Below are 17617 nucleotides of genomic sequence, written 5' to 3'. Positions count from 1 at the left end.
GAGACGGCACATAAAATAACACGGAACGAGGAAGACGCCGCCCGTTAGACTGAACTCTGTCACCCAGTCATTTATCTAATAATCGAGCTGTTGAGGCTCAGGACAGAAGAAGAAGAAGAAGAAGTTGAGTTGCTGTTACAGAAAGTAGACGGACATTTTTAGTTGCCAGCCCACGGCAGCAGAGCCAAAACCTTAATGTGTGACACTGCGAGAGTGTCCGCCGTGTCCCCGCCTGTCCTCTGTGTCCTCACATGAATGGGCGCTGACAGCAGAGACCCAGCAAGGCGCCGTTCGGTTGGTCCACACACTGTTGGCTGCGGCAGATGGAGTGACATCAGCAGCACCGGCCGGTGAGAGAAAGAGAGAGCCCCATGGCAACGGTTGCCGTGGCGGCCATACAACAGGGGTCTTTGAATGCCCGGTGGGTGGAAATGACCTCATCTCAACCGGACTGCTCCAGGAAGCTGTGTCCAGGGTCGGCTTCCAGACTCAGCAAGGTGCTCGCTTCAAGGCTTCGAGTCTGCGTGGAACTTATCAATCATACCTAAGTCTAAACTCGACTTTAAGACTCGTTTAAGACCGAGGAGAACTCATTTAGAGGTCTTAGGTTTGAATTTACATCACACCAGTTTACGACCACACATAAACAGTGTGTGTACACCAGGCCTGAAGACACAGCCACACACAGAAACAAAGAATCAAGTCGATTCTTCTGATTAACTGTGTTGTGTATATATAAATACTAACTAACACATAAACCAGAAAAATGACCAAATTTGAGGAAGTCAACAGAGTCTGGTGGGTTTGAAGTCACGTGACAGAGACGTGTCCAGTGGCGTTTCGAAGCCATGCAACAATTCTCTTTAGTTAACCGGTTAGATGAGCACGCACTCGTCTCACATTTAAAAAGCGTCCCACCTCCCCCCAAACAGGAGCGCTTTCCGTACACGGTTCAGGTCCAAACCCACAGCTCAGCTAACAATGAATGAGTCCTTACGTCAACAGAAAACTCTCGGGAAGCAAACAGAAGTCTTCAGTCTGAGAACAAAAATAAACCCGAGTGAAGCCTTGTGCGTCTAATATCCGAGCTCAGTGATTCTCCGACATCTCCTGAAGTCCGTCCCGCGTGCTCCATGCAGTAATGAAGTTAGAGGATGGAGGTGGAGGATAATCCGATTCTGTAGAACGGTAGAAACTATGAATTACAAAGTTCTTGGCGCGTTGCCTGGGCATGTTGGCGAGCTCGCCGATCAGTCTCGAGAGTAGAGGCGCCGTTTCTGGTCTAAAAGTCCGGCAGAGATATTTCCTGAGCCGGCTGGTGACCTGCTGCCATCTTCATCCAACCGCTGAACGTCGAGCGGAGCTGTCGTGGCCTCGGGCTGGTGTGCTCTCCTGTTTTTATGAATGGGCCTGTGTGTGTGTGTGTGTGTGTGTGTGTGTGTGTGTGTCCACTCACATGGTGCCGGATGCTGAAGCTTTACATCCCCCAGGCTGTGGACAGGCCCAGGAGGATGCTGGGTAAACCCGTCTGCCTCACAGCTCGCAGACGCACACTCCACATTCCACACGACACTTGAACATACAACATACATCACAAGCTGCAGCAAAATGCACACACACACACACACACACACACACACACACACACACAGTGGAAGACTCTGAGCGGGCTGACGTGGTCGAACCAGTTGGTTAAGCGCCGCGTGTGTCGGTAGCATTAGCTGCAGATCTGTCCATGAGTCAAAATGTTTCTGATTCACATGCAGCAGATTTTTTTATTCTTAAACGTTAACGGGTCCCAAACGTTTGCTCTTTAATTTGATGTCATGTTGGAAAAGACTTCCAAACTCCGCCGGGCAGGAAACCAAACGTTTGTCTCGTAAAACAAATCTGTCGCCCCGCAGCAGCTTTCCAGCGGCGTGGGTGAATAAATCAAGTGACTGTTGTGATGGAAGGAACGTGGACAATGTTGATGTCGGGATTTATTGCAAGCCAGGCGAGCGTTATTTGAATTTTATTTAGAATTTTTGAGATTAGAAAGAAAATGAGTGAAATCCTCGTTGGTGTAAAAGGTTAAAACCACTTCGTTATTTCATCACGTAGTGACGCCCACGACACGACACGCCTCCCGTGAACAGTCTGGAGGTGACAGACACGCAGACCCTCGTGTGTTAAATTCTACGTGTAGTTTCGTCGTGTACTCTTTTAGCTTTCTGGTTCAATAAATAAATGATTTTTAAAAAATGTGTCCGTAACTCTGCGCCTAACCTCCGCTGGCTAAAAGGACGAGGCTGAACAAAGGATTACTTCAACAGAGCTGTGTGTGTTTGAGCAGTCAGCAGTCAATCAGACCTGCATGTTCGTTACCGTGTCGGTAACTTTGAAACTTTCACTTCTTTCAGACTTTTACTGACTCGTTGTTATCGTTGTTAATTGGCAGACCGCAGCACTGAACTCATTTACAAAGACACATCCCTACCAGGCTCACAAATGTACCGGAAACAATTACCAAACCACACCACCAGTGCACTGCTGCAGTGTGTGTGTGTGTGTGTGTGTGTGTGTGTGTGTGTGTTCTCTGTCTTCCCAGCAGGTACGGAAATAAACCTTCCTTCTTCCACAAAGGAAAATAATTCTCATTCTTGTCTGAGGAAGGAAGGCAGGGGGCTCTGAGCAGAGCGGGAGGCAGACGGACAGAGACATGGAGAGGCAGAGCGAGCCGACGGGCCCCTGACTGCCATTTCCTTAAATAGAGTTGTGGGCTTCTCTGGTCCAGCCCTGGCAGAGCTGAGGCTCACATTCCCAGCATAGCTGCGACTGCCACATTCAGAGCCTTCCCAACACTGGAGCGCCGCTACGTACGCTTCCACAGGTAGACTGCAGATCCCCACCACCACTAGCACCACCCTGCTTCCTCCAGATCCTCCAACCAGCAGTTACTACTGCAGCAGGGGAGAAGAGGGGATGTTGATGAAAGACTGGAGAGGAAGTGGGAAGGGATGGGGGGTTGGAGTGAAGGATAGCAAAGGATTGTTCTCCATTCATACAGCAGCTAGGAAACCTCCCCCACTGCTGGGAAAAAGATGAGACAATAAAGAAGCGTCATCTGGCCTCTTCACTCCCCAGAACACACATTAAGGATGTCGTGTCTGCAAGTAGTCCTGAACCACGGGAGCACCTGTAGTTTTATTCACGCTGACTTCAAATGTAAACTCCAGTTATGGCAGAAACAATAGAATTCTTCCCGTGAGCGTAAAGTAAGATCGTCTCTGCTCCCTCTGTTACACAGGAAGTATTGTCTGTTTTGGTTTTTGTTCAAGTTTTTTGAGACAGTTCAGTGAGGCTCCTGCTTTATACAATAAATATAAGGCAACATATATATGCATATATACAGTGTAACTCTTTACGGCGATTACAGATTGAAAGGAAACGACAAGATCTCATCCCACGCATCGTTATCAGTCACACATTTGAGGATGTTCTCAGCCATGCGAGTCCAACCAAGTTCACACTTGTTGTGAATATTTACTTCTGCTTTTTGTGGCTCCAGCTGATGAGAACCGCTCAAAGGTTCCAGCGAGTTCTTGCACACGCAGTGTCTCACCTGTAGGTGTGTGTAGAAATCCTGGTTTGTTGTACTGTGCTGACCTCTCAGTGACTCGAATGTTCTCGTAAAGATCGCAGGCTCCTGTTTCCTGTGGTAATAACTCTGTTATCTCCCGGTGTTGTTTTTAAGTGGATGAGTGTTCTCGAGTTTGTGTTGTCGTTTAATCTTTGTAATTTACTGCTACTGTTGTTGGGTGACGTCCACGTGAAGTGCTGAGGTGTACACAGGCCTGCAGCGTAAGACTTCTTAAGATGTGGTGCACAAATCCATCGATAGCCTTCACTGTGGTCTGTGACGGAGGTTTGTGTTGACGCAGCGGCAGAGTTTGAAGTTGTCGACTTGGCTGACCCGGTTCTGAGCAGGCTGGACGTGGAGCGTGTACAGCAGCCGCCATGATGCTTTTCCTTTTCCTGTGGAAGGGAGACACGCACGCACACAGCTCATCGTCAGGCAGGTGCTTCCCACTTTAGAAGTACACACACACACACACACACACACACACACACACACACACACACACACACACACACACACTCATCTTGGCGGCTGTTTAAAACATTACCCAGTATAAATAAATAAGCACGCAAGCGGAAAAGACCTACTTTACACCTACTGTACAGCAGCACTGCTGCACACACACACACACACACACACACACACACACACACACACAATGTGAAAGCCAGATGAGAGCTGTGCTTTATATAATCTTGTATAAACTGAGCAGGTGTCCTGACTGTAATGATGTAAGGCTGCTATGAAAAGGTGTCCCTCTTCCTGTTTTATCTCAGCTCACATGAATCTGTGTGTGTGTGTGTGTGTGTGTGTTGAAGGAGACGCTGACTGACGTCTCTCTGATTTCATTCAGGATAAGTTTCCTCCCGTGACCCGAACGCGGGAGGCGCCGCGCTCGTCTTCACGTCAGAGATGATGTTTGTCGTGTTTTCTGAGTGTGTCCTGGTTTCCATGACGAGAGAGCAAAGCTCGGACTGACCAATAAAAACAGCTCATCATGTCATTGTTTCTTATTTCGTTATGTTTTCGCTCTGCCACCATACACACAGAGACGCAGTGAACCAAACAGTCTGTTTCCTTTTCTTAGCGCTGATATAATGTTTTCACACCTACGATGATCAGACGTTTGTTTGTTTGTTTTACAGAGTGCATGCTGGGAAATGAGCGCCAGCCACCGGCCAAATGCTGCTAAAATATGAAACCAAGAATATTTAAGATCGGACACACACGTCAGTGTATCGATTCATTAGAATGACACATGCACCAGTTAATGAGTCATTTATCCGGGTTAGTGTTTAAAGGTCCAGTGCGTCAGATTTAGGAGTGGAATACACTATATCAGTATTTAATCACCTGAAAATACGAATTGTGTGTTTGTTGTCTCAAAATGAGTTCTTTATATCGACAGTGAGAGCGGGTCCTCTCCCACGTAGTCCGCCTCCTTGAACTGCAATTTTTCTACAGTAGCCCAGAACAGACAAACCAAAAACTGGCAGAGAGGGTGAGGCGTGTGTATTCATTTGGTTGCAGTGTGTAACTTAAAACAAAGTTTGCTGTTGAGTGGTGAGTCGAACTGAACATCTGTCAGTGGATGGTAGATGACATTAGAGATTTTTTCCTGGGCTTTTATTTTGAAGTGACAGGAAGAGAGAGAGAGACACAGACAGACAGACAGAGGTTGGAATCGAACCCACGGGCCACTGGGACAAGGACAGGTCCATGGGGTGCATGCTCCACCAGGTGAGCTACCTGGGCACTCACTTCCTAAAGTCCATTTCCACCCTGCAGTCTGAATGTATCTGTTCAAATGTGACGACCTGGACTGTAGATGTAAAGAGGACGACCATAATAAACCACAATAACATATATAAAGCAGAACACAGGTGAAGCTGTCGACCTGTACTTTTGACAGAAACCAGATTTTTAGGAAATCAGCTGCACGCGTGTGCTGTCACTCACGGACGTGTGTCAGTCATGTTTGTCTAAGCCGTCCATTGTCCAAACATCAGGTGAGAGCGGCGTGTGAGCGAGGTAAATCACCTGCTGACTGCTTCCTGACAGCTTCACTGCCTGCTTCCTCTCAGCCAGCTTCACCTGTCTCACACGTTGACTGACACGTCCAGATCTCCTCTGTCTCACCAGCCCGCTCATCAAACTTTAAATACTTACAGCTCAGAACATTCAGCTGATCTCAGCAGAATAATTCACACACTAGTTAAAAATGTTTGTCCTGCTTGTATTTAGTCTGATGTGTCGATGTGGCTGAATGTCGCCTCCCTTTAAGACGTTTTGGGAAAAGTCTAAAGTGGGTCAGTTCTGTGTCAGTAGGTCAGACTGACTCTTTGGTGTTCTCCGTCATGTTTCTTGCTCGTGTGATTGTTTATTTTACTCTCTCTCTCTTCCTCCTCCTCCTCCTCCTCCGGTTGAAACCTGTTGACACTGCTGAACTTTTTGTCTCTCGTATCCTCCCCCTTTCTTTCCCTCCCCCGTCCGTCCACACAGGGCCCCAAAGCTTGTGTTAGGGCCTGTGGGAGCCTGCCTACACTTCTTGTCAGGACATGGACTCGTCCTCCCTCCCTCTCCGTCTCCCTCCTGGGTGGGGCGATGCAGTGTATAGCATTAGATCATATATTTTGTGAACCACACCTCTCTCTCGCTCTGGCTTCAGTTTTCCCCAGTTCATGGCTGCACTAAACTCTCATATCTGATGTTTCGTCCTTCCTCGTGCTCCAACGTCTCTCTCCATCATTTGATGCTGCTCCATCATAGCAGCATCTTTCTTTCTGAAAAAACAACCTGTGACACGTTTAATAACGGATTCAGAAAGTTTGTTTTTGCATTTTTCAGTGATGTGTTTGTGCTGTGTTTAGCAGATGTCATGGATAGTCTTCATCAGGGCGATGCTGCCCGGCGTCACGCTGCCCTCCGTTTCTGTCAGTTTGAAAAGTTTACAGCCGACCTGCTGATACTCGTGTTGCAGAGATTTGACTGAGGACTTGAATCACTGACTTTTAGAGGGCAGTCATATCTCTTTACCGTGTATACACACCGTCTTTTCTTACTTTGACTCTGTTTGTTCTTTCTCGTCGCCTTCTGTCTTTGCTTTCTATCACTTTCTTTGTTTTTCTTTGTCAGTTTAGACTTTTCTCTTTCACTTTCTTTGTTTTTCTTTGTCAGTTTAGACTTTTCTCTTTCACTTTCTTTGTTTTTCTGTCAGTTTAGACTTTTCTCTTTCACTTTCTTTGCTTTTCTTTGTCAGTTTGGACTTTTCTCTTTCACTTTCTTTGTTTTTCTGTCAGTTTAGACTTTTCTCTTTCACTTTCTTTGTCAGTTTAGACTTTTCTCTTTCACTTTCTTAGTTTTTCTGTCAGTTTAGACTTTTCTCTTTCACTTTCTTTGTTTTTCTGTCAGTTTAGACTTTTCTCTTTCACTTTCTTTGTTTTTCTGTCAGTTTAGACTTTTCTCTTTCACTTTCTTTGTTTTTCTTTGTCAGTTTAGACTTTTCTCTTTCACTTTCTTTGTTTTTCTGTCAGTTTAGACTTTTCTCTTTCACTTTCTTTGTTTTTCTTTGTCAGTTTAGACTTTTCTCTTTCACTTTCTTTGTTTTTCTGTCAGTTTAGACTTTTCTCTTTCACTTTCTTTGTTTTTCTTTGTCAGTTTAGACTTTTCTCTTTCACTTTCTTTGTTTTTCTGTCAGTTTAGACTTTTCTCTTTCACTTTCTTTGTTTTTCTTTGTCAGTTTAGACTTTTCTCTTTCACTTTCTTTGTTTTTCTGTCAGTTTAGACTTTTCTCTTTCACTTTCTTTGTTTTTCTTTGTCAGTTTAGACTTTTCTCTTTCACTTTCTTTGTTTTTCTGTCAGTTTAGACTTTTCTCTTTCACTTTCTTTGTTTTTCTTTGTCAGTTTAGACTTTTCTCTTTCACTTTCTTTGTTTTTCTGTCAGTTTAGACTTTTCTCTTTCACTTTCTTTGTTTTTCTTTGTCAGTTTAGACTTTTCTCTTTCACTTTCTTTGTTTTTCTGTCAGTTTAGACTTTTCTCTTTCACTTTCTTTGTTTTTCTTTGTCAGTTTAGACTTTTCTCTTTCACTTTCTTTGTTTTTCTGTCAGTTTAGACTTTTCTCTTTCACTTTCTTTGTTTTTCTTTGTCAGTTTAGACTTTTCTCTTTCACTTTCTTTGTTTTTCTGTCAGTTTAGACTTTTCTCTTTCACTTTCTTTGTTTTTCTTTGTCAGTTTAGACTTTTCTCTTTCACTTTCTTTGTTTTTCTGTCAGTTTAGACTTTTCTCTTTCACTTTCTTTGTTTTTCTTTGTCAGTTTAGACTTTTCTCTTTCACTTAATTTGTTTTTCCGTCAGTTTAGACTTTTCTCTTTCACTTTCTTTGTTTTTCTTTGTCAGTTTAGACTTTTCTCTTTCACTTTCTTTGTTTTTCTGTCAGTTTAGACTTTTCTCTTTCAGTTACTTTGTTTTACCTCCTTTTTTTCATTTTTGTCCTCATTCGTCTTTATTTGTATTTGTTCTTTCACTCTCTCACTTCGTTCTACTGCTGGAGGACAGACTTCATCCCCCCTCCGGTCTATATGAAGATGCTCCTAGAAAGTGTTACAACACGTTTGTGTTTCAGCTCTTCGGCTGTCGCACTCTGAGCAAGGCCACTGATGCCTGAGGAAGTGTTTGGTCTTGACTCAGCAACAAGTAATAATTAGTAATAAGGTAGAATAGCACTAAAACTTCACATGGTCCAGCTCTGGCAGGTACTTGATGGTCCAAGAGATCCTTGACGATCTGTCACTGCACATGAACCACATAACTCAGGAATCACTCACGTATCACTGACACTGAAACACTGAAATCAGTTTAATAATGCAGATATCTTGTATTAAATCACTTGGTAAACACAGTGAGTGTATTAACTCTGTATAAACTCCACAAACATCTGCTGACCTCACAGCATCAAGCCGAGTCCTCTTCCTCTGAACAGTGTCGGGAGATTTGTGCCGTTATATAATATAATGAAACTTTACTTATCGTGAGTCACAGTCCTTTAGTCTTTGTTCTTCTTATACTGGTGGAATTGAGGTGTAAGGTGTGAAACCTGTTGTTTCAGTCTCTGCAGTGTCACGATGTCGATGTTAACCACTCGTTTGCCGTGTCGGTGTTTTGCGTAAACGAGAGGACGTTTTGATGTTGTGGCTCATTACATGTGCTGTGGGACAGAGCCGTTTTACTGAGTGTTAAACAGAGCGTCAGTACAGAGCTGTGTGTGTGTGTGTGTGTCGGCTGTGGATCCGTTAGGAATCACTGCATTCTTCAGCAGCAGGCTCTGTGGTATGCCAGCACATTCCCCACTGCTGAGCTGGAGAATCCACTCGGAAAGCAGGAGCGGGAACTTTTCCTTTCTACCCCCTCCCACCTCGCACTCCACCCATCTACTACTCTCTGTCTTAACTCTCTTCTCCTCTCTCTACCCGGCCCAAATCTCCCTTTTCTTCTTCCACAACTTCTTCTACGTCGTCCAAACTGTTGGAACCGCAGCCTTGTTTTATGAACTCTTATCATTCCTCCCCTCCTGCCGTCTCTCCCTCTCTTAGTGTTTTTCAGCTCGCTCGTCTTAGCCTCTTTGTCAGCTCCTCTCTTGAATTAACCCCCCCGCCCTGTGTTCTGTCGGTCAGCTCTCTCTCGCTGTCCTCGGGTCGGTAAAGGGAACACGCCGTGTCGGACGTTGGTGTTGAATCAACAACAGCTATAGTGAGTTGGCGGCGGTGGGACAAAGTGAGCTGGCCTCATGTTTGTTTTGCTAACAGGAGGAGCACAGGACAGGGGTTTAAAGGACACACACACACACACACACACACACACACACACACACACAGACTCGTGAGGATTTTCCATGGACGACGTTCATTCTCTAACCCGAACTGTCCTCGTCACACCTCAGCTGAAAGTGAGCCAACCAACCTGACAACATTTATTTACTCTTTATTACTATAATAATACTGCTATTATGACTGATTACAGTGAATACATTAAACTGAACACACACACACACACACACACACACACAGACACACACACACAGGTTTGTAGCTGGGTAGTTGTAGTAGGTGTGAGTTGGGGTCAAGTGTACGTACACACCTTTCCAGACACACACTGTCTCGCCTCGTTTACATACTTTGTCTCCCTGTGACACACACACACACACACACACGGACAAAGCTGGTGTGTCATTGTCCGTGTGTGTGTGTGTGTGTGTGTGTGTGTGTCCCTTTGCTAACCACTAATATGGTCCTATCTGTTGTGCTAGCTGCCGTGTTGTGGCTTTGTGCTGTTGACCCGTCTATATTTAGAAACCAGAGGAATCATGTGTCTAACAAACACTCTCCACAAGTGTGTGTGTGTGTGTGTGTGTGTGTCTCCATCGGGGTGTGCTTGTGTTTGCACATAACCAATGTGTAACAAATGAGCTAAAACAATCACATTGTTTCCACCTCTGTCACTCGTGTCTTGTGATCGCGGTCGGATGTGAAGAGGACGCTCTCGCTCTCTCTGCAGCTCAGGGTCAGCGAGCGTCGACTGATCCTCACATTCACACGGAGTTCAAAGAGGCTACTGTGTGACAGTGAACACACACGTCTCGTGACATAGGACAGTAATTTAGAGTTAAAGGTCACTTCTTCTTTTCTTCTTCTTCCACATTTCATCATTTAAAATGGAGCCGATCAGTGTTTGTCAAACCTTTTAAACTGCGTACCACTTCGCTCTCCAGGTACCAACATCGTGACATAGGGTAAAATCCAGCAGCGCTGAATCCTGAATCCTGAACAGAGCAGAACTCCTGACCTGCACTTCACTGTCTGATGTTTCCTGTTTCGACCCGTTCCTTTCACCTCTGCCGACTATCTCTGCGCCACGTTTTAGCTGGGGACTCACTGTGAATGTATATATTTAATATATTGCAGTATGTTGATGGTATAATCCGTCCATCCGTTATCTGTGACCTCTTCTCCTCGTCAGGGTCGCCGTGGGGCTGCAGCCTATCCCAGCTGACTTTGGGCGAGAGGCGGGGTTTGATAGTACGATATGTTTTTTTGATTGTTTATTTAATTAATAAAATGATTTCAGAGATTCCAGAGAGTGCCACTTAGGTTGCAAAAGTTGGAAACTTTCCATGGGAATTAACTGGAATTTACAAAATTTAAGGTTGGCCCTTTAACAGTGAACGTAAATATAGTTGGTGAAAATATATTTTAGCATCATCTCGACTAAAACAACCAGATTTCATGCAGGTCCACTTAAATGTCTGCTGTCACATGCACACAGCACACTGCTTACTGCGGGGCTGTTGAGGCCACGCCCTCTACCTGCACAGGTGATTTCTGTACCTGGACCACACTTTAGAGCCCAGAGCACACAGAGACTGTTGAAGACACACATGTGAGCTGGTGGACTACATAATATTGTTCAATAAAAAAGTTCTACTTACAAATAAATCTGTTGAAATGTTTTTTAATTGTTTAATACTCCCCAGCGTAACTTCCCATTCTAAAGTTTCTGGAAATTTACCAGAAACTTTACACCCCTTAAACTTTCCTCCAATATTTTCTGTGTGATAAATGAAAAACCCAGTGAAATACAAGCAGCTGTGATGATCAGGTGATTTATTCAGCTGTCTGCTTTGCTCATCCACATTTTAAACAGTAATAGATTACTTTTAAGTTCATGTTACAGTGTGATGTTAATGTTTTATTTTATTCTCTTGACTTCCTTTGCTCCAGTTTGACTTCAGAGTCAGAGGACGAGAGGGAACACGTAGCTGGACCTGTGTTATATTGATAGATATTGCTGAGCAAGTCGTTTGAACATTTAGGGAAACATGAGTCACGCCTCTCACTCTCAGTTCAGCAGCGCCTCGTAGTTTAAGTGTACAGTGAGCAGCTGACTTCCCCCTCTGTCTGCCTGCCTGCCTTTGTGTTTCTGCTGAAGCGTCCTCGATGCTGAGAAACTCTCCAGGTTGTGGAGGAGCGGCGGGTGATGGGACGTGGACAGAGGGAGAATTCTCCTCGGAGAGGCAGGACTGTGCTGAAAGCAGCCGCCTTGTCTCAGAGTGTCAGAGGGCGGCGAGAGGGCAGCGAGAGGGCAGCATGGCACCGAGTTCACCAGCAGAGAAACGCTGCGTCAGCTCCCAAACAAATGACTCTCTCTGTCTGAGGTTTCACTGTTTGCGTACGTCTGACTTTCTTTTTCACCGTTTCTCAATGATGCTGATGTGATTCATCAGTTCCCAGCATGCCCCCTGTCTCTCTGCCTGGCATGAAAGAACAAGCCAAACACCCTTTGTCTCATTGAATAAAACCTCACTCTGGTTTGATTGTTTAGTCTGTTGAGGGTCTGCGTGTTAAAGGTCCAGTGTGGAGGATTTGTAGGAGTGTTTGAACTGGAGACACACAGACCAACACCACGCTGTGTAAATCAGAAATCCTCCACCTCAGCCTGTGGAGCTGCATGTCGTCTGACTTCAGACCAGAGCAGATGCCGATCACTGCGATCTGACAGCATGTTGCTTCACAGTGTGGACTCGATCTCCTCCAATAGTCGATTTAAGAAGAAGCAGCGAGCGGAAGTCCAAATCTGTGCATTTAAAAAAACGTTGTGTCGACATGAGACAGTTTGTGAAATAAATGAGTCAGAACACCAACGACGTGCTGACGAATGCTTCCTGAAACAGAAATATGATTGGATTGTTTTTTATTTGATTCCACAGTCAGTTGTTGAAGACATACAGACATCAGAGAGAGAACGTTTTCTCTGACTGGACATGTTTGAATTTTAGGTGAATCCCGGCCCTGCGCAGACACGAAGGTGAAGTGAACAAAAAGTAACTTTAATGGCCGAAAACATCAGAAAACTGAAACTCTAAATCCAAAACTAGTCGAACAAACTAAACCTATAACAGAGAACGAGAGGAGGAAACACGGGGAGGAGGTGAGACTAACGAGGGACAGGAGAAACCAATCAGGGAGGAAGACAGTCTCAACAAAGGCAGGAAGTAACGATACACAGGACACAGCAGAAAAGACTTCATTCATTCACTGTGACGCTCGTAGAGTTTAATAACAGGGCTCTTCTCAGCATGCAAGCTCACTGATTCACACCCCGCTGAGCCAACAGCACCAAATGCAGTCACCGTGAGTCAGAGGCTGCGAGGAAACGAGGAGGAAACAGTGTTTGACTGCTCCTCTGCTCCTCTTTACGTCAGACAGACGAGGTTAGGAGAGAAAGAAGGACTGAGCCTGACGTGTCCTCATCCTGTCTTGTTACTGTGTCTCCGTCCCTCTGGGATCATTCGTGTGCTCTGTAGTGTTTCTCTAGGCCGTGGGCATCGTGGGTCTCTCAGTCAGACCTTTGTCCAGCGCTAAAACAAAGTGTGGAGATAGATATAGTTGACCTTTGAACCCGTGCAGGGTACTATGACTGTGACCTCTCTCGGCGTGGCGACAGATGCTTCGTGTTTGCCCGCTGTGAGGGGAACTTCTTCGAGACAAACTCCTTGACCTTTTGACCTCGGAGCGAGAGGTCGATGAAGCCTGAAGTAGCTTCCTGAGGGGAAGACTCTTTGAATCTTCATGTCAGCTGTACGTCCTCCTCATCTCTGCGGGGAACTACAGCTACATCTGAGGTTTGAGGGGATACTTTTCTGCAGTTTGTTGTCAGAAATGTTGAGCTCAAACAGCCACGATCCGGGCCTGAGGTGTTCTAGAGACCAGTGCAGGACAGAGTCCAGACAAATGTGCTATAAACAGGTAATGATGTCGAGTTTTGACATATTCTGCCTGAAACATTTGATCTGCCGTTAGTTAATGAGTCCAGGACAACAAGTGATGATGAGTCAGGTCTTTTTATGGTCAACAAAACTTTTTTATAGACTGCCAAACAAAAGTTCAGAACATTTCACCGTCCAGAGTTGAAGCGATGTTTAAAAGTTGGCAGCGTGTCGCGGCGCTGCTTCTGTTGGAGCGTTCATCAGAGTTTCTGTGTTAACGTTTTCCAGTCCTCTTCAGAATTAAACGAGTTTTAATCACGGAACAGTTCGTGTTCTCGGACGGTCCGAGGCTCGCCTCACTCAGAGGAACCAAGCATTACATCATCCCTGGAGCAGAGTGGAGTAACTCCCCGGCTCCCCTCGCACACCTCCTCGCTCCCTCCGTTTAGTTCACCCTCTCCTCCTCCTCCTCCTCCTCCTCCACCTCCATGTAGTCTAATACCAAACCTGGCTGTTCAATCTTCAATCAGTCAGACTTTATTTGTACATGTAAAGTTTCCTCTTAAATACATGAGCACTCTGCCGTCTGCAGATCTTCAGGTTGTTCCTCAGACCACAGTGAGACGTGTTCTGACGTTAGGAAGACCTGAAGGTCCTCGAGGGTTCACAGGTTCAAAGTAAATCTGATAAATAGGTTTGACTAAGACCATGAAGAGATTCATAAACCAGTAAAAGAATGTTAAAATCAGAGGTAGCTCTTTGTATCAGCTGACTCTTCAAGGTGACACACACACACACACACACACACACCTGAATTCTCATAAAATGTCTGAACTTCAAATGAGAAGGCAAACAGTGAGAATATTTGTTTTTATGATATAAGATAGATGTACTGTTCTCATCTACATGAAACTGAAATAAACAAATAAAACCATCAAAATGACATCACAGGTAACTTCACAGGTAATATCACAGGTAACAGTCTAGCCACAGGTAATATGTGCTTAAATTAAACAAATATAACATTTACATAACATTTTAATTCTTCAGATTCATAAACTAATAAAATATAAATATTCACCGGCAACGCCACGAGAACAGAAAACAGATGGATGAGTTAACGCGTCCACATGACGACCAGGAGTTAGAATCCAACAGAAAGTTACCAAAATAAAAGCTACAACTTCAAAATAAAATTTCTTTTAACATCTTTTAATCTATGTTACATCACAACATGACGACTCAGTCAGGTTCACATCTTCTAGACAGACACACACACACACACACACACACACACACACACATACACATGCTGTGAGCAGAAAGCCATTGGATTGTGTAAAAGTGTGTGAGTTCCACGTTGTGCGTAGGCTCAAGTCTGAATGATTTAATCCCAGCGTGCTGGTCATCTTTCACAGATTAAATGAATGAACCGTGTTTGGAGGCTTCGGGGGGTCTGCGCTCTTCATCCGCCTGCTCAGAGCTGCAGCTGTCCGCTCGACAGGGCGGGCGGAGCTGTACATCACCACCGAGCTCGCCGTGACATTGGGATATCTTTGGACGGCAGCACATGTATTTTCTAGTTTCACCTCATACGTCGGATTTAGAGACGAGATCCGCGGGGTTAAGAATGACCGCCGTGGTCAAACTCAACACACACACACACACACACCAAACATCTCCCAAGCAGGAAGTGAAGCCGGCCCCGCGTCCTGTCTCTATTTGCGTGGCTTTCCAAAGCCGTCGCCCTGACCAGTTGGTATCTATAGCGCTGGTCCAAGACGATAGGAATGGGCTCCTAGCGGCCCACTTACTCGGACAACAATAGAGCTCCATGACCTCCAGGTTATGTATAGAGCTGCACAGCCGCCATCAGCAGCCTGCACAGCTGGGTGTTCACAGAAAAATAGAAGGATGACAGTGCAGCGGGTCTGACATCATCTGGCTGTCTTCTATTTTTAATCATGCATGTGTTCACCAGTCTGTCCATCAGTTACAATCGTCCTCTGCTACCGCCGTGGATATCGTGCAGCAGAATTCTGCCAAGTTTTCGATCGGTTAGGTTGACCACGATTGGCTGGCAGCTTAATGAGATGCTAAACTTTGAATTCATGCAGTCACACAAACGACTTTTTAAGCTCTGAACATTGAAATAAACGATGTCTTTCCTCCTCCACAGGGGTGATCAGCCAATGGCAGGGTGAGTCTAAGGAGCGCGTCATCTCGCTCGTCCTCACCCACCTCCCGCTGCTCAAACCGGGCAACGTCGAAGCCAAGGGCGAGTACATGCGCCTGCTGCCACGCATCCTGGCCCACACCATCGAGCACGGCCACCACCTGGAGGAGTCCCGCCAGCTCCTGTCCTACGCCCTCATCCACCCGGCCACGTCCCTGGACGACCGAGCCACCCTGGCGCTCTGGCTAAACCACCTGGAGGAGAGAGCCACCGCCCGGGGAGACTCGCTGGAGAGGCCTCCTCCTTCCGGGCAGCACCACCACCACCACCAGTCCACGCCTCCATCCACCCTCACCTCATCGGTATCTTCCTCCTCCACCAACACCTCCTCATCAGGCAACATCTACTCCCTGCATCACCACCAGCGCTACGGCTCGGACGATCGCCTCAATGGGTGGCAGAGCTCCAGGGACTCGGGGCTGGGCGGAGGCTGGCATCAGCAGCAGCAGGGCTGTGAGAACGGGCACCTCCTGCTCTACCCGTCATCCTCTGTGCCGGCAACCATCAACACGGTTGGAATTGGCGGAGGCGGTAACACCAGTAAGTGAAGTCTCCTCTGTCCTGTGTGACTCGTACACAACGACATTTGTATTGCTTCTTCTTATTCTCCATCTTATTACGACATTTCTTATTTTAAACAATTCATTTACTGCTAATCCAAACGTCAGGTGTCAGACGGGTCGGCAGCATTTGATTTACAGCCTCACTGCAAACTGATCAATGGGCTATAAACTTCATCGGATCATTAAAGTTGTCCGTGAAGAGTTAAATCATCCGACCGAAGCCTTGAAATGAGATCGACCTCCCAAAACATTTTTTAAAATGAAGTGCAAAGATTTAACGTAGCTGAATTAAGAGCCAAGATAAAGAAGGATAGTTCTTGAAATACGTCACCCACACTGAGCGTCTCTTCAGTCCAGGTCTCGTCTATCCTCTTTCCATCGGTTTATTTTCTTTGATGAAGCCGCTTCACATTATTTCACATCGTGTTTCCCGACTCTTTCCTTCGTCCGTCTGAGGAGCCTCTTCTGCTTTTTTGTTGTGTTGGGCCGTTGATTTTGGCTACACACACCTGACGCTGATTCAAGAGTGCTAACCACCCTGTCAGTTTTTTTACTTTGATTACTTTATTTTGTCAGAATTTCAACCCAGACCGACTCGTGTATTTCAAAGTACCGCTCGACTATCTGAGAACACCTCCAGTGATTACAGCCCACCGACTCCGAGCCGGCCTGATGATGACAGCCTCTCTGTCTGCCCCCAGGCTCCGCTTCACACCGGGGTCTCTAAACTTGACCCAAAAAAACAGCAGGCAGCTGTAGCTGTGCTTGATTGGACAATAATAAAAAAACCAAACATCTGTATGGGACTTGGCAGCACAACAAAAGTAATGCAGGTTTCATTATAAGTCCATTAAAAAGACACACCCTGAACAGACTCATCGTCAGGCCGACACAGCAGCTCACAGAGGCTGCGTGAGGTGCAGGACAACACACAGAGAGGGCAGGGCTGCTGAAATTGAACATAACTATGGTCAGAGCAGGATATTTCCAGACAAGAATGTAAGGGCTCTGTGTTTTTTTTTTTCTTTCTGGGAGATGAAAGAAACAGCTGAGGGTTTATAAATACAGACACATTTAAAGCTCCGCTCGCTGCTCCAAGAAAGATCCTCTTGTATTTTTGACTGCTTGCAGCTTCAGTCCCACACAAAAGACCTCAGGATTTCACAACTGATGAACTACAGTAACCCCGGCCCGCTCGGACACCGCGAGCGGATGATGAACACACCGGAGCACATACACGCTGAGCTCATCCGGCCGTGATGGCGATCACAGGAGTATAATTGTCCGACCACATCAACCTGTGCGCTGTGCACTGACACCACATCCTGTCGACCCCCCTCAGCCCATACTGCCAGCCTCAGTCCAAGCCACAGCAGCACATACCACCCATCCTTTCCCTTGTAAGGCAGCCTTTGTGGGAGACTGTATTTAGGGAAAAT

The 17617-nt window shown here is 45.9% G+C and overlaps 1 protein-coding gene across 6 annotated transcripts in view; it reads left to right on the top strand.

The window, feature by feature from the left end:
- The window catches only part of samd4a (sterile alpha motif domain containing 4A), a 42533-nt gene that overhangs the window by 8933 nt on the left and 15983 nt on the right, over window positions 1–17617 (top strand). For all 6 annotated transcript variants that reach the window (XM_027281485.1, XM_027281483.1, XM_027281484.1 and 3 more), the window contains exon 3: window positions 15559–16155. In XM_027281485.1, coding sequence (XP_027137286.1) covers window positions 15559–16155 — 597 coding nt within the window. The remainder of the gene's footprint in view (window positions 1–15558; window positions 16156–17617) is intronic.

The sequence above is a fragment of the Larimichthys crocea genome, chromosome VIII (assembly GCF_000972845.2).
Source record: "Larimichthys crocea isolate SSNF chromosome VIII, L_crocea_2.0, whole genome shotgun sequence".
Lineage (NCBI taxonomy): Eukaryota > Metazoa > Chordata > Actinopteri > Sciaenidae > Larimichthys > Larimichthys crocea.
This window is presented reverse-complemented; position numbering and strand designations above follow the sequence as displayed.